Source organism: Lepidothrix coronata, unplaced genomic scaffold (assembly GCF_001604755.1).
Source record: "Lepidothrix coronata isolate B3197 unplaced genomic scaffold, Lepidothrix_coronata-1.0 Scaffold48, whole genome shotgun sequence".
NCBI classification, from domain to species: Eukaryota; Metazoa; Chordata; class Aves; order Passeriformes; family Pipridae; genus Lepidothrix; species Lepidothrix coronata.
In genome coordinates, this window is record NW_016690228.1 from 3,620,882 (window position 1) to 3,642,877 (window position 21,996).

At 40.8% G+C, this 21,996-nt stretch overlaps 1 protein-coding gene across 6 annotated transcripts in view; it reads left to right on the plus strand.

Moving 5' to 3' along the window:
• FAM124A (family with sequence similarity 124 member A) overlaps positions 1–21,996 on the plus strand; it is a 44,102-nt gene that overhangs the window by 15,361 nt on the left and 6,745 nt on the right. For all 6 annotated transcript variants that reach the window (XR_001874840.1, XR_001874839.1, XM_017815146.1 and 3 more), the window contains exon 3: positions 11,603–12,342. Coding sequence is in view for 4 of the 6 variants with exons in the window: in XM_017815146.1 (XP_017670635.1) it covers positions 11,603–12,342 (740 nt within the window). In the remaining 2 variants the exon portion in view is untranslated. The remainder of the gene's footprint in view (positions 1–11,602; positions 12,343–21,996) is intronic.

The following is a 21,996-nucleotide window of genomic DNA, read 5'->3' on the forward strand; positions in this document are numbered from 1 at the left end:
TCTAACTGATTCTGACCCAGGCACTGGTGGACTGGGTATTTTCTAAGTCTGTTTCTTCAAACAATGTAATTTAATGAGTGTAAGGATGTAATTATGTTCTTTTATTGCTATGCAAAGATATACTGTAGTCTGTATTGTTTCTTATTTCCATAGAGAACTGAGATGCTTTTACAATGGCTGGCAATGAGCTGTATTAAATACAATTGTAAAAACAATTTACAGTGGGCTTGACAGCATTAATCTGTATTTCCAGAAGGTGTTATTATAAAAGAAAGACTAATTAAAGTATGAGGAAAAATGCAAGAGGAAATTGGACCCAAATCATGTAGAGTCAGCCTGCAGCATCTATCAATGTTGCAAATTCAGGTGTTCTATATAGTAGTGAAATCTGAAGTGTCAGCTCCTGTGGAAAATACATATGAAAAATAAAATACATCTTCTGCATATCTTGCCTGGCCTGTGTTATACTGGTAGGTGTAAAGAGCAATGGTGCTTCCCACCATGTCTGGGTGAAGAAGGAAAATGTAATTGTTACATGCCACTTAGCAGTCTTTAGCTGTGCAAAACGTATTTATGTAGCTGGTTGTCATCAAGTTCCACCATGATGAAGGACCAAATGCTTGCATACAGGATAGAAGAGTATGGTACTGAATCACAGAAAGTTAAGGTTGGAAGGCTCCTTTGGAGGTCAGGCACAATCATGTGTAAGGACATGCAAAAAAGAATGTGTAATTTGGAATCAAACCTAGATTTGACTTTTATATGCCAAGTGTGTGGCAATGAGCACAACATGCCATTCTCCTTGAAAAGACTGAAGTTCCTGTTCAAATCTGTACAGCTTGGAGTAACCCATGTATCTCTAGTTTTATAATTCAGAGTTTTCCTCTTTGGGATCATATAGCATGCACCAAGCTATGTGTCCCATGATTAAATTATTTCCTACTGGCTTAGTGCTAACTTGGGATTTCTGTAGCGGGAGTGTAAGCGTACCCTAAACAGCTACTGGACCAGAGCTATCAAAACATTGTTTTCAGTTGTTTTGTATAGTCTTTTCTGTCCATATACAGTCAGGATTTTTTTTCCTGTCATATAGATACAGCAAATGAAAACTGGACTAGTTATTAAAAAAGAATAATGTGTATGGATGACAATCTGAATGTTTTTCTAGCTCCTTTTTTAAGCACACAGTCATAATCAAAACCATATAACCAAACACATCCTCTTTTTTTTATTACCAAATATAATTCAGAAGCATAGGAAGTCTTTGATTGACTGAGCTATCAAGTGCCATACAGTTCTAGTAAAAACTTAGAGGAAATATTTCAGAGAAAGTTAAATTGGATTATTTGGTGATGTGGGTTAAATTTCCCTCTGTGGAAGTGTTACTGCTGCTGTCGCAGAAAACCACAAGGAGCTAGGCAGCCATTTAGTGGGTGTTTTTCCCTGAGAAATGGGTTACAGGAAATCCAAGTTCAGCTGGTACAGTGATGAGAATGATCTGGAAATCATTGTGATGTCTGTCTGAATTGTTAAAGCCCAAAGAGGGAAGCTAAAACAATAAGTCTGTCCCATGGCAGCTTCTGACTCAGAGGCACTAGTTGGGGTAGAACAGGAAAAGCCATCTGAGTCACTGAGTCAAATAACAAAGCACTTGTGAAGGCTGAAGCTGTTAAGACAGTTTCTGCTAAATGTGCACTGTTTTGACAATGCCAACAATTAGTTTCCTCATTTTATGTCCATAGTGCATTATCATGGTGTATTTCCTTTAATGTGAACTTCTAAAAATAAATAAATAATGTTTATTTATGCAAGCTCGCTGGGGAGCTGAGACATTTGGTAATTGGTGCATGCCGCATTCTAGAGCAGTAGATGTCTTCTGCCTGCCTCGTTTTTGTTGGTACAACATATTTCTTAATTAGTAGTTTAGAAAAAAAATTGTATCTGTGATTTCTGAAAGGTTCATGAAATATTTACCAGGTGACTCCTGGCTTCCATCATATGGGACCAGGATGAAGCACCAAAAAAAAGCATGCTTTCTGTTCCTGCTTCCCTTATCCATCAGATGGTACAGGGTAGATCTTTTGAGCCACACACTGCTGTCAGCTGAAAAGATTGAGATTCAAGCTAATTGTCCACTACTGTCAAGTCCAAATGAGTCCTTTGCTGTAATGCTAATATTGTTTGTTGTCTACAGAGACACAAACGTGGCAATGCTTGACCATGTCTCAGTGGCTTATGCCTGCTCTCTGGCTTTTCTCTGTCACCTCTTTCTGATACCAGGAACATTTGTGCAAAAGTGCAAACTCATTAAAAGAAGAGGACTGAAAATTAACATTTATAGCCAAAACAGTTTTCTGACTGCCACCAGAAGACACAGTCCTTAATACTTCTTGCCTGAGGGCTTCTTTTCAGTATGTTCAGCAAGCTCTTTCAACTTGCATCTAGACCTGACATGTGGGAAGCACTGGAAACACTTAGCTGGGAATAGTAGGGGGAAGAGTGCCAGCAGTAAAGTCTTAAATTGTTTTAAGCCCATCATAAAATCACACTCTCAGTTAACTAGAGTACATTGTGTGCGGTATGGAGCTCATTGTTCGACCAAATTTGTTAGCTGCTCAAGCATACAGTGTTTCTTGGGGTTTTTTTTAAGGCAATGTTCTTTGTGCCCTTTTATAAAAAACACATTTTTGAGACTCTCAGCTTTACATAGGAGTCAAATTTTAAGAGAACACAATGCCTGTAATGACAAGACTTTTAAAAGTATGGCGTTGGATGCAGTTTGTACAGCTTTTGATTTACTGGTGCTTACTGATGGGAGTTTTACTGAATCACTACACATTGCAACACTGTACAGAATTTGGTATTTATACCGAAGATCGGTGTCTGGGTTCTTTCCAAGTACAATCTTTCCATATCTTCCTTTAGGAAGATTTATGATTGGGAAGGACGTATTTCTATGCAAAACTTTACTCTTTTAAAATGGAAATCTGCAGCCATTTGGAATACTGCTTTCTCTGTGTTCAATTTCATGCCCTCTTCCCTTCCCTCCCCACTCCGAAAAAGCGAGATTATTTTTTTTTGGTTGAATTCTACATACAATATGAAATAACAATAAAACAAATTAATGTCATAGTTGAGCATTTATAATTAACGCACCTTCCCTATATCTCTCCACTGGACTGAATTTAGCAGCAATATAGGCTGTTACATGAAGTCCCGCATCTTACACTGATGGCCCAGGCGCATTCGTGCCAGCATCACCAAACTCACTGGGTCAAATCCTCTGAGCAGCAGCTCACCATTGTGCTTCAGTTCCCCACTCAGGGCTTTCTGATTACTGTTTCTTCTTGTGCATTTCTGAAAGACACAGAACGGCAATTGCCAGCTGTTTTCCATAGATCAGGAATACTCTTCAGGATATCAAAATAAATTTACCATGCTGTTTCTGTTGTGGGTATTGAGTCTCCTGTGAGAATTAATCTGTGTGATGAAGACATTTAGGCCCTAGATAGGCAAATGGATGTAGATTGTGGCTTTTGAGTGAAGAGAGCTGAAACAGTCAAGACAGTTTGAGAATGCCAAATCATGTGAATCTGTTTTGCAGCATGTGCAGACTGAGACACCAAGACAACTCTCAAATTGTGGCAAACTGTGTGGAAGGGAGGAGAGAAAATTACAGCAGCTTACATCCAGGAATATATCTGTAAAGGTGTATGAGTACACCAGCATTTTGGGGTTCTTGCTTTTCAGCAAGTTAGCAATCTCCTCAATCTGTGGTTGAGGAGAGTATTGAAGGCTTCAAGTGCCTTCCAGAAGATAAGTAGATGATAAGGTTGTTGACTTTTTAAATTGGAATTATGATTATTTCTAACACTGCTGTTGCCAGTGTAACATAAGGTGCCAGCAGCATATTTTGAGAGAGGAGAACAGCAGGCAGTAAGAATAAAGGAGCTCGCAGAGAAGCTCGTAGCACTGGCAGAAAAATCTTTCTCTCTGGTGGTGTTTGTGAGGAATTGCCAAGCAGTTTATTCCTTGTAACCATGGTGTGAAAGCACCCACTATAGGTTCCTAAGGTTGTCTGCATGAAGATCCAATACACTGTCTTCTCAGAGCTGGAAGTCTTTTTTTTTTACTGGGTGCTTAATATACAGTAAGCACAGCCTCTGCTTTGATATGCCTACAGGCTCCATAAAGCCTAGGTAAACTACATGGACACACCACCAAGGAGAAGGCTGAGGGCCAGGGACATGGGATTACGCAGCCAGAAACACAGTATGACGTTCTCATCCCTTTCCTTTTACCCTGTTTCTCTGAAGGGAAACATGATGTGAACATGTGTCATCTTTCTTCACAGAGACACTAAATTTCCATAGGTTTCATTGGAACTAAATGAAAGGCAGTGGGACAAATTTTTGTCTCCATGGAGAAAAAAGACTGTAATATGAGTTCGAGTTACCTCTTTTCCTACCCTCCAGCTGGACAGTCAGCCCACAGGCAACACACACATCCCTTTATACCAAGCATGAACTGTTTCTTGGCTGCCAGGTAGTTTGGGGATAAGTGAGAAAGCTGTGAATCAAGAGATGAGGGAAATGGGGACTGAGGACATATCTGTGACCTAAGGAGTGTCTCTGACTCTTTGCCTTACTATGAACAGTAAGCTGCCTGATAAAGGAGCCAAAGAAGTTGGTTTTGGAGGATGTGATGGAAGATATGATAATCACATAGTTCAAGAGTTTTTCTTCCGTAACACTTATCACAAAAATACTTCTCATTTGACAAAGACTACAGCAAGATAAGATACTAGAACAAGAATGATTTTCAAAATATGCACATAGGCACAATTTACCCTCCATTTTAGTTGGACAGATGAGGCATCCAAGATGGAAGGGTGTACAGTAGAGAGTGATGGGCCTTATCTGAAGGTTTGATTCTGTCTCTCACCTTGGTCTACAAAAGGAACCAAGTACAGCCAGCCTCCTGCTGGAGGGATATCCTTCAGGTACCTAACTCTCCCTGGGATGACTCTGTGCCACAATAATTGTGATTCCTATAAAGAAGATGGGGGCCATATGGCTTTGAAAAGGGCCAAGACAGTGATCTTGGCACCATAGACTGTATGACTGCAAATGGGAGAGTGAGCATCAGAGTGCTGTTGCATGATCCATGTAGGACATGTAGCTACACAAGTGCCCAGGCCAACAGAAGGGAGTGAGCAGGAATGCATGGAGATGTGAAGAATGTGAGATGAAGTGAGATAACCCCTTTCAACAGCAGCTTAGGTTGGTCATGCAGTTACCCTTAGGCAGGTCAGGGGAAGGTAATATGTGGAGGAGGAATGATAATTCACTGGAGCTGTAGCATACTGAGGAGTTTCAGCAATAACTGCACCATCTACATTGCCTTTGCTTGATCATGCAGGGCCTCTGTGGACATTAAGTATCAGTTTTTGATAAGATTCATTCCCTCAAGGTTGGTTGCATGATGTACACTAAGGGCAATGATGCCTCTTAAGACTATTCATATTAATGTACCGGAGAAGGCTTTTTATCTCCATCAGACAGATAATGGGCTTAATTTTTGAGCTTTATTTTTGCAATGTTGTTGTTGTTGTTGTTGTTGTAGTACAGCAACTGGAGGAGCAGATTGACCATTTTGCTATGCTTGTTTGTATGCTGGGCTGTTATGCACTGTCTATACTACCTTAGTACAGATGGAGGAGTGACCATCCTGACACCAGCGTAGAACGCTCAACTGCAGCTCCTCAGGAAAATGCTGCTCTGAAGGGAGTGTGAAAGAGATTCCTCCTCTTGGCTCTTTGCTGTGCAGAATATCCTCTTTCTTCTTGCTTCTGAACATCCTTCATGAGTTTGAGGTGGTGTGCAAAGCAGGGCATGCTGAGAAGCACATTGTCCAGCAGCCCTGCATTTGTCAGATGCCATTAAACAGCAGGGAAGGAGAATGGAAGAGCTGGTGAATCTGTCACATCCTGCTTGTTCAAAAGATTATTGATGCTGCATAATTCATCTAAGCATGACCTAACAGTGGGTTCTGGTGCCAGAGGTGTCCAGTACTGCTTCTGTTGCAGCTGCCCATAAAGTGATGCTCCTTGTTTATGAAAATAACCTCCGCCTTTGTGTCCACCCATGAGCCTTTCGATTAGTTCACCAAAAATGGTCAGTCTTGCCTTGGACTCAAATAAAGTTTGAAGATTCTGTTCACTGAGAAATTCTACCACTTTGACATTTCTTTGTGTTTTGGAATGTGATTGAAATAAGGAAATATGGACATTTTCTGTGCAACAGAAATCCTGGGAAATTTCAATTGGAAGTATTATAGTGCTTTTTTTCTGACATTATTTATACAGTGTTTGGGGCTATTTTACATTCCCACAGATGAAATATTTTGATTGATTAACAATGAAAAAAAATATGCTGATCTGCAACGTTCAATTCTGAATTATTTCATTACTTCCTGATAGCAGTTACATCTTGATAATGAAGTACTGCTTGACGGGACTTGCAGTCCAGAATCTTGGCACATTTGCTCTTACCCTCTCCCATTGCCCGATTTACATCTCTGGTACTGCATCATGCAATTTAGTCAAATGAAATTTGAAATCTTACTGCTTGATGTAGCGATAAATGAATCTGATCTGTACAGTGTAAGATATGTTCAGATGTTGGTTCCCATGAAGCAGCATGCTGCAGTGGAAAAATGGAAGTTAGCATTCCAGTGTTCAGGTTCTCAATGCAATAATGCAGGTCAGCACAAAAAAAAAAAAAAAAAAAGGTCAAGTATATTTAGGTTGGGTATTTCCTCTGTGTTTCCTGAATAAAAGATTGAAAATGTGGGTGACTAGAATATTGAAAATATCTGCCAAAGTTTGGAAATGCTTTTTCCCATGCACAAACTGGGGCCAGGAACCAGTCTGCCTGGACAATCTTTCTTTGTTACAAATTCAGTCCTAGCTCACATACTTTCCAAGTTTGCCTAACCCTGTAGGTAAGTCCTCATTAAATACCTCCTGGTGAGACAGAGAGGTCTTTAGGTTCATACCTTGTTTCACCAAAAGGAGAGATATTTCAGAGAGACAGATACTTAAATCCTTCCTAAACTTCTCTACAGGCTGAGTTTAGTCCACTGGAGAAGCCTGGAAAATCAGATCTCATTTAGACTGCTGATGGTGACTTCTCCTGCAATAAAAAAGAGGTTGGAACACTGCCCGGAGAAGGACAGGACTGGTTTTTGGTCAAGAGGGAATGCAACCTGGGTCTCTCACAGTGTAAAAGAGGGACCAGACTGCCAGGTCATGGCTATAGTTTTGCTGGAGCAAGCTATGCAAGAGAGCCAGGGCCAAAAAACAAATGAAAGAGGGAGAATTCTCTAATCTAGGATTATGCAGATGGCATGGAAGAAAACTCTAGGGACATTTTGCCTCTTGTGTTGTTTAATGTTAAATGCATACATACTCCAGGAAGAAGGAGTGTTAGCTCCAGTTCCCCATGTTTGCAGATGAGTCTAGATGCTTCCCAGCTGCTGGGGTTGCTGACTTGATGTTGCACCCACTTGAGCCTGCTTTGGGCCAGGAGCCCTGCCTTCCTGGCCAGCTGCTGTAAAAATGATGTTACCAGATACCTGAATTGTCTTGGCATCTCTCAGGGATGGTGGCTGCCTCCTCAACCACCACCCTAAGGGAGCAGAGGACTTAACCCATTCGTTCCCACTTCACCCATGGGCATTTGTGTCACCAGATCATAGAATCATATAATAATTTAGGTTGGAAAAGACCTCTAAGAATATCAAATTTGACTGTTAACCAAGCACTGCCAAGTCTGCACTAAACCACGTCCCTAAAGGCCACATCTACACATCTTTTAAATACCTCCAGAGATGGTGACTCTACCACTTCCTTTGGCAACCTGTTCCAATGCTTGATAATGCTTTTGGTGCAGAAATCGTTCCTATTATCCAATCTAACCCTCCACTGGTGCAACTTGAAGCCATTTCCTCTTGTCTTATTGCTTGTTACTTGGGAGAAGAGACCAATCCCCACCTCACTACAACCTCGTTTCAGGCAGTTGTAGAGAGCAATAAGGTCCTCCCTGAGCCTCCTTTTCCCCAGGCTAAACAGGCCCTCAGCCCTCCCTCAGCTGCTGCTCCTAAGACCTGTTCTCTATACCCTTTCACCAGCCCTTGTCATAGCCATCCAGCTGGGCACCTCTGGCCAAGGAAGGGCTGAGCAGCTCTGGATGCCGAGAAGGTTGGCCTCTGCAGGCACTACTGTTCCCTTCAGAGTGAGGGGAGAGGAAAGGAATGAGGAAGGCAAGATCATCCTCCACAGGTTTTTCAGAGGTGGCTGCCTCTCTCCATACACACAGCAGGGGATGTAGGCAACCTGTCCTGTCTGTTCTCTAGCCAAGGCAGCTTCAACTTCAGAGAAGTCAAACCGAAATGAGATAGCTGGCACAGACAGACTTGACAGGACCCACTGCTTCCTGTCATATTGTCTTTTTGATGAAAAGATGGTGGTTTCTGGGCAGGAAGAGGAGGGAAGGAAGAACCACAGGGCAAGACTGCCCTTCGTGCTTTGCAAGACTTTCTTTTATTTCTGCTCAGCAATATCACATCAGCAACAAAATAAAAATAATATATAGAGAAGGACCCATACAAAGCTCAGTCGTAAAATATCAGGTCTGACAACCCCACAGCATTTGGGCTGATGCTTTAACCTCTCACAGGTGGTTAATAATACCTAACAGAAGAGTAAAAAGTTTAGAATTGTAAAAGACTCTCTCAATCCTGGTAGTAATTACTTCTTAGCAAAGTTAGTGCTTGCCAACTCAAAAAGAACCAATCCCCTTCTGTCATAGAAAGGGGGAAAAAGTAACAGCTATGAGAACTGTGAAGCTTATTTTCAAATAGATGCCTCAGCATTTTGATATTTTCTGTGGGATTAACTAGTAACACAGGAAGGCTAATACATATGCAGAGCTTTCATTTGCTTCTGTAACAATTTGCCGGGGGCAAATTGAACTGTGTCATGAGAAACGGTGTTGTTTCCCCTCCTTCTTTGTCAGATGGAGTAAAAGACTTGTTAGTAACATAGAAACAATTTGCAAATTAATGTCAGTTCAGGGAAAGTTTCCTCTTGCCTCATATTTCTGCTTTTCTTAAGTTTCTCTTTTTCTTACCCAAATAGAAAGGGCTGCCATTTTAGAAGCACAGAAACCACATAATGAAAGGTGTAAAAGCGTTACAGGAAAAGCATAACATAAAATAGAACTGAAGCTCTTTCTCTACTGATCTGTTACACTTTTCCCCCTTCAACTGAGCTGCTTCTAGCTCAAAAAAAAAGATGATTTGCCCTGCTCTGTGTACAACCCCAGCTCCTAATGATGGCTTTGTGCTGTGCCTCTGAGGCTGGTTCTGTGAGCATCTGGTGCCGATGGGTACAGGCAGTGATGGCTGCAGAATACTAATGCTGGCACTGGCTCCCACAAGGCTCTACTTGTGAAAAGTGCTTTAGCCATTCAGTGTCCATGCACCATGCTGAGCAACAGGAGGACAGAAAAGCCATGCTCAGGGACTTTTTTTCAATGCAGAGCAAGAAAGCGTCAGCAACGATGGCTCTCTGCTTCACATTGTTATGCCCAGCCTTCTTTCAGAGCTCCAGTCATTTATATGCATAAATATCAAGCCTGTCACTTGTTGCAGGCTTTGATAGCATTTGTGTAACAAAGGAATCAGAGGGAGAAAAGAGCTGAACATCTTCTATTCCAATCTTAGAGAATGAATGACTGCGTAGCTATGGTGACTACTTTCTTTCTGGTTTTATTAGATCACTGTCCTCTGCAATTTGTTTTCCTTCCTGTCCTGCTGCCCCATGTAAAAGGACCATGAGAGGACCTCCCCCCACACACCCCTTTGTTTTTCTCCCACACTGTGACTACCCCACATGGGGATATCTCAAAGAATTACCTACCAGTAACGATTGCCACAGCAAAACCTCTAGCCACATACTGACACAGTTTTTCTTTTTGCTTCAATTTTTTTTTCCATTAGCTATCTGACAAAGTCACTCCACATCACCCATTTCACACGGAGATACAAGAACTCTTCTGTAATTGCATTTTTGATTACTTATTTGATTTTTCTCTGTCTCCCTTAGGCAAGATGCATGCTTGCTATTTGCTGTGCATACCATATCTTTCTGCAGCTTCAAATTGAGGTTGATGATATGTTTACCAGCCATCTCTGTCTGGACAGCTATGAGTTGCATCTAGATTTCCTCTGGGTCTTACAGCTATTTTGTATTGAAAGACAACTAAAATACACTACTCGTATAAAAACTGCTTTTCCATTAAAGCAATTGGTGAAGTATCACAAGAATGTTATTCTGATGCCAGGAAGGAGGAGGGAGAGGTTTGTATTGATTGCTAATAGGACAATCCCCCTGTTAAATGTGGTCTGCACAATTAAAAGCTTGGGAAGTCTTTCTGAGATTTCACACATTTGGGCTTTGTGCCTAGGCTCAGGGTCTCAAACATGGAGGTGGTTTCAGAACACCACACAAGGGGAACCGTTTCAGCAAAAATATCAGGGTTACATGGCTAATTTATTAAACTGTCTTGGATCACCATGCACATGCATCTTTATTGGCATGCAACTCCAGCAGAACAGAAGTAACAATTTCTACTCAGCCCTCCAACCACACATTGCTCCGCTTCTGAGCTATCAAAGAGGTTTCAGGGACAAACAACAGATAGAGCCCCTGTGAACATTGCCAAGGCTAACTAGAGGTTTCTTTCTTCCCCCGAGTAAGTGTAATTTTTTTGTGCTTCCTGCTTTTATGAGTCTTCCCTAATCTTACAAAAACCTTGAAGCAGTAGTATTATAGTCTTGATAGTCTGAAGATATAAACAGTGGAAGATTTGTTGGGACAAGTAATATATTTTCCTGAAGAAAGACTTATGTGCCTGAAGGCTTCTCTGGTGTTTTTTTTTTCCCCACAACTGTATCAGTTGGTGTAATAAAAGATATTACCTCTCCCTACAAACTTCGCCTTACTTATTAGAACAATTTCCTCCAGGACACAAAACATTCTTAACTGAGTGTTAAGAAAACTCCAACGTCAGGGTAATAGAGTGGAGTTCAATGGTGTGATTTCCATGGCCGAAGCCAGTTGGCACAAATTAAAACAAGGTGGAATGAACATTGTCCACCATGATCATTCTGCACATCACTAATATCCCTTTCACCCCCACTCTACATCAGTATTTTTGTCTTTCCTACCTCTCAGCTATATGGAGCAGCTCTTTTCTAACACATGAATACACATTGAGTAATGTCTTCTGGATGCTACTTCAGTAGAAACAGTAACTCTTATGGTATGCATGATGAAATTTCTCTGCCTTCTGATTGTCTTCTTGGTTGCTGTATCTCTGTACATTTTTTTTTTGTTTAATACAGGAGAGCTTGAGAGAGAAAAAAAAAAGCCCACTGTGACTGAGCGGACAGTGTCTTCTTTAAGGATCACCTAAATGTTGTCAACTTGGTTACAAATCACAAAATTAAAGGATTTTTTTTTTAAATATTTCAGGTGAACTTTCTGTAGAAGGCATACAAGACCCATTCCTTGTTAGTCTACATATTATCACAGACCCAGGTGAATCCAAGACTCTTCAGCAAGCCATCGATAAGCTTCTAGCCTGGATTCATCCAGACCTCCAGCTGTTCCGAGTCTCAGAAAGACGAGTGCCCAAGAAGCGCAGGAAGCCAGTTAAGGCTGGTGTTTCTCAGCCAGCCCTTGCCATCATTCTGTTTCTGCAGGAGGAGTATGGAGAAGAACCAATCTTGCAGCTCCATGAAACCTTTCAGCGGCCACCTTGGCATTACCACCACACAGAGCTAATGCATGGGAAATTCCTCCCTTACATGCCTTGCAGCCAAGACTTTTACACTTTGGCTCCAGAGACTCCTCTGTGGGCCATTCGCCCAGTGCACTACGGGAAAGAAATGATCCGTTTCACCATATACTGCAGGAATGAAAACTTTGGGGACATTTTGAAATTGTATGAGTTAATATTGAAAAGACCTGTATGTCAGAAAAAAGCAGACTTTTGTGTTTTTCCTGTCTATTCTAACATGGAAATAGACATTCAGTTTTCTTTAAAGAAACTTCCAAAGGGCCAGGTGCCAATGACGACAGAGTCAGCAGTGCTGGAGTTCAGAGTAAAAGATGTGGGGCAGCTTGTGCCTCTCTTGCCCAACCCATGCAGCCCCATCAGTGAAGGCAGATGGCAGACAGAAGACCATGATGGAAATAGGATCCTTTTGCAGGTAAGTTAAGTACAAAGGGAAACAGAAGCACGTTTCTTGGTTTTGTGCAGGAAAGCTTAACCTGAAAAGACAGAAAAATAGCCTTTTTTTTTTTTTCTAGGAGAAAGAGCCAGGACAGTACTGCTAAACAAAGAATCTGAAACCCCTTGCTGTGTGTGTAACTAATCAGAAAAGAGTGACTGATGTTATCCAGATATCAGTTAACCTCAGTTTATGCTAAGAGTGATGTGAGGTAGCTATTTAAAAAGTACAGAGAGAAGGAATTATGAGCCTGACTGAAGAAATGATGGCTGTTGAGTTTTGTTTTATAAGAAATATGGGCACAGAACTGATAGGGAGTTCTAAAATAGCCCTCAGTTATGAGATTTTTATGGAAGACAAGCAGAATTCCTGATGGTACTCATTTTATTCTAGCACCACTGGGTGACATACTGCATCTCTCTTTTGCACAGTGATTATCAGGATGAAGAGAGAGGTGATGAAGGAAAAGAAATGCACCCTGAAGAGCAGCCTAAGAGAGACATTCCCACAGACTCTCCTTTTGAACTAATCTCAAGTGCTTGTAACTGAATCCTGAAAGAGAGTTTATTTGTTAGGACATCTATAGGCACCATATCTGGGCAATGTATCAACATGCTCTTCTTCACTACACCGCATCCAAGGGAGATAAAAAGATAACAAGTACCAAGCTTTTAATAGCTGCCTGCCCTGCAGAGGGTGTATCTGGCAATCCAGAGCCAGGTTAATATGCATTCTTGCACTGCAGAGGTATTTACTGCCACTTACATTTGTATCGAGGAGCACAGGCCCTCACCTTTGAAAGACAGTTGTTCAGATTTCAAAGGGTATTTTTTTGGACTGAATTTCATTCATGTGGCTTGTCCAGTTGTCTGGCCTTGTTTCTGTGGAAGAAGTGTTGGGGATGCCATCCTTCCACCATACAGACCTCCCAGCATGCAGAGAAGTGTGTACACTCTGTGTAGCACAGTGCCTCGGGATTCGTAGCTCCTGGGATTGAAAATCCAGGTATACAGGGCATCTGTGCTCTGGTGAGTCAGACCCAAGTGGTAGTGAAACCTTTCAATGCTGCTTTGCAGATGCCACCCTCAGAGAAACCCCATGCCAGAGCTGAAAAACACACATATAGGGCTGAGAAGGGCAGCCTCCTTGCCCATCTGGCAAGACAGTCACCAATTTGTCAGAGTTACTGATTGTACTGTAGGCATATCCATGTCTGAGATAACTTGTAAACTGAAGCTGACAAGAGTCATCATGAAAATTATACACAGCAACCACACTCAAAAATATCCCCTTTTCCCTGTTCTTTCTCAGGAGGTTTCTGCTATGTGGCTTAAATTTATGGGATCTTGCACCAGTTTCAAGTAAATTGAAGGGAAGGGTAAAAAAAAAATAGGGCTTCTAAATAAGGCTTTTGATTTAAAACCAAATTTCAGAAGTAACAGATGCCAGGCAGTACAGAGGTAAAGCAAGACTTGCTGAGCAGCAGACTGAGGTAAAACCTGCAAAGAAAATCAAAATAAGATTTTAGCCATATGTATCAAAAAAGCAAAAGCCTGCTAAGTGTGACCTTCAAGTGAAATTAATTTTCATTTCTATTTTTGGTGAGGATGATGATGGAATTCATCACATTTGAAGTGTGGTGAAGCAAAAGAAGTTTAATATATGCAAAGTGGAAGGAAAACAGAGACTTTGGATCTAACTTATGCAATTATGAAATCCTGAAAACTATGTCCTGGTATACAAGTTTTAAGCTAGTCTGTACAATTAGAAGTGGTGCTCTACAACTAAATCAAAGGGAAAATGTCCTGTTTGTACTCAGGTACCTACAAGCCACAAGTGCAACATGACCATGGAAAGAAAAGTGCGTGCAGTCTCTGGTGTGTACTGGTGTTACTATCCCCTAAGAAACGTGCAAAGTGTTTGTGCCCATGCATTGGGTCCCAAAGGCCTCTCCTGTCTTCAGCTCTGGACTCCAGAAAGGTGACATCTGAAAGGTACAGGTACAAGGAAGGGCTCTCCCCCCGTGCAGAGGAATGGTAAGACTGTCTTACAAAGAGAAACTGGAAGAATAGGGTCATCTGAGCCCAGCCAAAGTAAGTCTAAAGGGAGCTCTGACTGTGCTTGGAAAATAGACAAGAAGGTAAACAGCAGGAACAGGAAAAGGCTGTTTCACTAAATGGTTGTTCTGACACAGGAATAAAAAAATTGTCAATAAATAGATTTTAGTTGGCAGTGTTCAGATTGATGGCTAACTACATAACAGCCACACAGCAGATGCCAGCAGGTTAATACCTTAATTCAAGGCAGGATGGTTGGTTAGGGAGAAGGAAATGATGGGGCATGGGTTGTAGGATACACTGGATTTTGTGATCCATGGACTTCTTGTATTCTTTTAATTCATTCTAAATCCAAAGAAATTATAGTATCTACTTTTGAAAGTGGCAGGCCTACATTTTGACTTTTCACAGGGAGCTGCTATTATTTATATTATCCATGCCACAGCATTGGTAAAACTCTTCTTTCCAGTTATATGAACTCAAACAATGACTTCCCAGTATTTTTCAGTCTGCATGTCTGTTGGTACTTCATAATAATCAGAATACTGCACCTCTTTAAGGATTAAAATTACAATTATACCAAAAATTATAGATTTGCATCCCTATTAAATTGCAGGCAATGTTTAAAGTTTCAAGTTTGAATATACCTCCATGATTAGGCTACCAAGATGTGACCTCTGTGTTTTTCTTGGTGTCCTCACAGGGACTTGGATACTTGCCAGCCAGATTGATCCATGTTCTTAATCCATTTTGCAAATGCAATTATCAAGGAGCTTAGATAAAGTCAGTGCAAGAGAAAACAAAGTTATTCATGGGTAAGATAAATCTGCTTAATGCCGCAGAAACTATTCCTTCATTTGCAAGGAAGCCCTTCAGAACTGTTTTGTCACAGTAGCTTTTCCACATTGGCAAATTAGCTCCAAGGGTGCAGCTATATACCAGCTGAGGCGCAAAGGGTAAGCTTCAGTTGGCTGTAGCAGGAGCAAGGCTTAAGAACATGATTGCATCCTGTGGGAAGACACCCACACTGCTTCACCAATGCTAAGCCCAGAAACAGGAGCTCTCAGGAGCTTTGTCAGAGCAGTGGGAAGAATATGTAAATAGTGTAGCTAAGAATCTACCATATACTGGTATACTGAGTATACAGGTTTGGAGGTCTTGTCCAGATTCCTGGCTGCCTGTGGGCATAATCCACACACAGTCAGCTGAAGTTCTAATCAACTTGTTACTCCTGGCAGTGCAACATGGGAAGCAGGAAAGGTTCATAAGAGATTGGACTGGCTTGGCCATGCATGTTTGAAAAGCAGGGGTAGTGAGCTGAGAGAAGAAAGTGCACAGATGGCTTCTTTAAATCATGAGAATAAATTTTGTTAGGATTGGAAAAGTAAAATAATATTTTGACAGAATTTCTTAGCTGCTCTGTGTGAGGTGGAACATACAGACATATTCAGGAGGAAGGTGGACATCACCAAATGAGTATTTCATCTAGGCAGTGGCTCAGCACTTAAGCATAAGACCTACTGCTGTTTTGTGTGCCAAAGGGTACCTGAGCCACCAAGAAAAGATGTCTGGACAGATTAGACTCAGGACCTACAGGAAGGCTGTGCCTTCCTGGAATGCCAGACAGGCACCCTAGGAGATACTAGCATGTACCAAACATGTATGTTGAGGCATCTGAGTCACCATGTAATAACGAGTTTCTTGCTGAAATCTGCCCTCCTTGATCCTCCTCAGGACCAAAACCAAGACAAGTAAAAATCAAAGAAATATATGGTTTGTTACCAGTCTGTGGTAGTCCTACCTGAAATAAAATAGTCAGATCAGCCCCAACTGAGACTAAAAGAAACATTTTACTGTCCTCTGCGGCATAAGGAATGGTTTGCCCCTCAAGCTTATCTTTGCTAAGGAGAGGCAAATCTTGGAGGCTCGGAATCCACTTATTTTTACATTTAGATTTAGGACTCAGATCAATGTGGTCATGGTTGCATTTACTTCAGCTGACCAACCAGACCCTTCCAGACCTCAGCTGGCTCTGCCTTTCCTCTCCAACAAAAAGGAGTATTCCTTCTCCTTCCCCTAGTTTCCAGTTTGGGTGCCTCGATGGTCATCCAGCATTCATATGACCTTGATAAAACATGTAAATATTCTAAGAGCATTAGTCAATCTGCTGCCGTTTTAGATATGGGCCTTGTGGCACCTCTGCCATGTCCCTGATGGAAGCATAAGCTATTTAGTATCCTGAAAACTGAAATGCTTTCGTCTGCCTGCAGTGTCAGCAGGTTTTGTAAAGAAATGGCGTAATGATTTGTGAAATGGTTAACAAAAAGTCAGGCTGGATGATAAAATATATGCCTGTAGTCTTAAATGCAGTTAAATCACGTCATCCCTGTTACTCAAAGCATTACCAAGAGCAGATTCTGGAAGATAAAGAAAACACACTCATTACTATAGTCTGGAGTCACTACAGTTAAGTACAAGTAGAAAAAAGAAAGAAGAGCATCTAAACCAGAATCAGAGGAGGCAAAAAGACAAAAACAGGCAAAAAAAGGGCAATTTTGCAGAGAACAGTTTAGTCTGCAGGAAGGGAAATGGAGGTGAGAAAAGAGCTTCAAGCTTGCTTGAATTAATAGTGCAGATAGAACCAAACTGAACACAAAGAGGAAGAAAGAAAGGAAAGCATCCACTGGAGCAGGTTGCCCAGAGAAGTTGTGGATGCCCCAACCCTGGAAGTGTTCAAGGCCAGTTGGGATGGGGCTTTGAGCTTCCAGGTCTACTGGAAGGTGGCCCAGCCCATGGTGTGGGAGGTTGGAACTAGACAATCTTTAAGGTATGTCCAACCCAAACCATTCTATGACTGTTATGACAAGCAAGGATGTGCCCAGGGCATCTTTACAAAAATTACTTTTAGTTTGTTTAGAAACCAGTGAAAAGGACAGTGTTTGGAGCAAGAATTGACTCAGTCAAGGGAGGTGCCTTAAGCTGATCTAATTAGTCTGTAAGTTTAATACTAGTATCCTGTTGTTAAAAGTCTTTAACTCTATTTTTCCTTTCCTTTTTGTGACACAGGTGTTTGGTTCTCCTTAATACTAATGACTGGGGTTTTTGGGGGGGGGCATAGTGAATCAGTCAGTAATTCAAATAAGAGGAGATTTTTTAGTTGTTTTTTTCTTCAACCTAAGGTACTTTATTTTTTTTGTTAGTGCAGTTATGTTTCATGGCATACTAGGATCTCTTATGACTCTATACACCCAGCAAAAACTCTTGAGAGTGAATATATTTTGTATTACAAAGCACCCACCTTTTCTAGTTTTGTAAACACACTCTAAGCCACTTCTGAAATACATTCAACTTTAAATCAAATTTGTGCATTTTGCTTTTTGATATCTTGTGCTTCTGAATACATTTTTTCAAGTCTTACTTTCAAGTAAGATGTATTATGGTGATACTGAGGACTAACTTCTGCCATTTTTTCTTGTGTTGATTTTTTTCCTGGATCAATCCCACTGGTTTAAATACAATTAAACAAACACCGTTGCACTCCTGTTGAGCAAGGCAGGCAAAATCTGGGCTTGAATGGTGATGTCATTACTGTGCTGGCTGCGTCCTGACCTCAGCAGAGCCTTGCTGGCAGTTCTTAATACAGATAATACTTAAGGAGATCTCTATCTGCTTTCTTAAAAAGCAGATAACTTAAAATAGACTGCAAGAGCACTCATGGATTTTTTTCTGTTAGGTCCAGGCAGCCCAAGGCAAAAGTGCATTTCTGCAAGCTTTGCCACAAGTTGTTTATAGCATTCCCAGATATTCATCGTGAAATTCTTCTGCAGCCCATTGTAAAACACAAAGACTCTAAATCCCTCCAGGCTTCACAAAGATTTGTGCAGAGATTATAAATGAGCACCAGATTAGCGCCAGATGAAAAAATCTGTTCTGTTAGAGAGCTAATCTGTTCAGTCAATGGCCGGGTTTGTTGCGCATCTCTGTGGCAAGGTCTGACAAACCTATGTCCCTGTATTTGGAATTTCAAATCAGAGTGTCATTTTGGATCATCTCTTTGTCCTTTCAGATGACTGACTCCCTCTCTGGCATCTCTGTGGTGCTTGTACCTGTTGCAGGCAGCATGGCTGTACCAGGCAGGGCTCTGCCAGGCTGCAGGGAGGTAACAGGCAATGCTGAGAGCAAGCCATGAGAAGGCTGAAGATGAGGACTTGAAAAAAATAAATTCATAAAATTAAAGAAGATGCAACTGTTTCCAAAGCCAATGGCAAGCTTAAGGAGGTGGGAGAAGCCTCCTCAAAAAACTAAAGAGAAGCGATCACATAATGCAAAGGCTGGATGCAACACTCCATGTGCCATGCCAGGGTGGCACAAGGGAGCACAGTCGATGGGCTTGGCACAGGACTAGGAGCTAATTTTGCCTGAGTTTTAATCCTGGCTAAATCATTGAATCCTCTCTGTGATCTCTGACAAGTTAGAGAATGTAGATATAGAAAAGTCTTATTAGTCCACATAATCCAGTTCTCTACAATATAGGATTAGCCTGTAAGCTTTATTCACTAGTATTTCATGAGATGGAGCTTCTGACGCACTACCTGTTCTACAGTTGTGCAGTCTGGTATTCTCATAGCCAGGAAAGTCTTCAGTTATATTGCTTTAAGATGAAAGTATTAAAATAATATCTCCCTATTATTTCCCTTTTCTGCCCATGTAATGAAGACCAGCATCGGAAAATAGGTCTTCTAAATCTGAATTTATCTAAAAAAAATTATTGAGATAAGCAATTCCTCCTGTAAACAGAGCTGTTCAGAAATAAGCTGTGTTAGTGATGTCACTTGGCCTGCCCTGCAGGCAGCCATCCTAAGGCAGGCTGTACTTGTCCTCTTCTCCTCTCTGATCCACCGTTACCTCCTGCCAGGCCAACTGGGCTTGACCAGAAGCTGTGACTCAATATCAGGATTAACACCAAGTACCTTGTATAAAATGAAATGCTTCTGTCTGACCACAGGAACATTAAAAGAGCTAGGGGAAAAAAGTTTAAAATAACAAAACTCTAAAACTAGTATCTTACCTAAAGTAAATTGTTGTTAGTTTTAGCCCAGATACTTAAAGTTATTTGGCTGTTTGGGGCAGGTTGCCCCTTCGAAGTACTTCCACTTAGAAGTGCATTTCCCTTTTCCTTTGAATTTTTACTTTTTATCTGCATTTTGGATAGAAAGTTCCTACATGAGAGCAGGGGTTTTAGCAGGAGTGTTTCATCTCACCTCATCCATTTATTCTGGTATTGCCCTTGGGTTCACATCCTCTTTGGTGATGCCTTGGGTGAGCATCCTTTTGAGTCCTGAAAATTTGGTTGCACCTGTAGTCGTTGTGTTGCATATCTACAATCTCAAACTAACACAATCTGATTTAAACTAGAGGGTTTCAAAATAATAGAAGGAGCTCAAAACAGCTGTTCTTATGTCTGTGCTTTATTCCCAAAATGCTTAAGATTTTCCCTGTATTAATAAATTACACATGCCCGGCAGCATTCCCAGTCACTGAAATCCCTGTTACAGAGTGGCCTGTGTGTGTGCTTGTGAGCCAGCCAGGATACAGTAAATATGTACAGTTACACAATTGAATTGGACCAACTATCTCTTCATAGTGGTGACCTGAGGGACCAAATTAAATTACTTTTTCTTTGGAACAGATGTCAGAAGTTATGTCAATAAATAAGAAATTATTGCCATCATCTAAATACATGAGATTTTTATTAGTGTGCAAAATGCCTCTTGTATACACCAAAGCCGAATAAACACATGGGAGTCATCTCTGCAGGATTTGGTTCAGCTCCAAATCACAGACACCTAAAACTGATGTTTACTTTCAGGTATTTTTGTGTCAGCTACAGTCTGTGTTCTTACTGTAGTTGGTGGGTATGTTCTCAGTGCAGCCTAAGGACGTAGAAAGCAATTCAGCTAAACAGACACAAGAATTTCTTCAGGGAAAGCTGAATTGCTCGCCAGACTCCATTGGCTGTATTAAGTAGACAACTAAACCCTACCCAGGATGCCTGTGTATATATATACACATATATTCGTGTGTATATATACATATATATGTATATATATACATATATACATGTGGACAGGTGGTATAGTCTGTGCAAGGTAAAGGCAAGGCTTTTGTACTGCTCACAGAACTCTCTGCGGTGTAAGTACAGATCTGTTCCCAAAAGCCATATGTTTTCAGGTACAGTTTCGTCCGAGTTGTTACCAGTGGTCCCATCCTTATCTTTTCACAAACAGGAAGAGGAGACTTGCTTGAATCCTTGATTTCTCTGGATTCTTGATCTACCAAATTATCAACTAAGTCTACAAAAATACAAGAATAGCGTGAAAACAAGCCATGGTGGGGCAATCCATGATTGTTTCTCTTAGAGGTAGAAGTGTTCTGGAGGTGCTTCTGTTGATTCACCAAGCGTGATGGTTGAGTTCATGTAACATATCTGATAACAGAGCTACTGCAGAAAAAAAAATAGTACCTTTGGTTAATGCAAACAAAATATAATGAGAAGTGTTTTCTTAGACAAACCCATCAAAAGAGTGATCTGGTTGTATACTTCCAGCGTGTCATATTCTTATTTCTGGGTTATCCAAAAAATGTCTTCATTTAAGAAGGAGCTGGTATTTTCTTCATGGGCACAAGCCTTTCATCTTGCTGAGTATTTTTTAAGCAAATTGGTTTATGTGTTGCATAAATAAAATAATGTGTGTAGAAGTCTAAAGTGATTTCTGACTAAAGTTTTATTGACAATTGACTCGTTCTATTTGACTCATATGTACTCAATTTCTTAATTTCTCCATTAATTCATTTAATTCTTTATGGCACTAAGGAAAACAGTTTACTGTATTACACAGAAATAGGTTATGAATTAACATATTTCATTACAGATATATATGTGTATATATATTAATCTACAACATCTAAGTGAAATTCTGTGGCTTGGCTGTCCTATAAATCTCTACCTAACTGATTATGAATGAGCAAAACATTTTTTGCAGATGTGAAAATCCTTTTTTGCCTCTAAAATCACTTCAATAAAAAACAGAAGATGGTTATGACAGATATAGGTCACTAAGACAATGTGATGTGCACTAGCAAGATGTTAAAAGCAACGATGTATGGAGTTCTTTTAGAGACAGGGGATACAAAAGACCTCCTTTGTTGCCAGGTCTCAACCCTTTCTGTCATGTCGTATAATCTCTTTGCTAAAATGAATAAGCTCTGTCTTTATCCATTACTTGCCCCATAAGACTCTTTTCCTGCTGTTGTTCTTAGAAACCTTTTATTAGTTTGTGGTTCAGTTTTTTAATAGATAGTTCGTCTTTTTTTTTTCCTGTGGCTCCATTTTCATCAGTTCAAATTTATTCTTTTTCACATATGCATGATTTGAATCATGTGCAGCATTCTGGATGAGGCCTTAGCAGTGTTGTCCATAGTGCGTTAAGACTTTTTTAACTCACTTCAAACTGCCTCATATCATGTTGTCGCAGCCTTGTCACTTTAATAGCACATAGTGATCAGGAATCCCAGT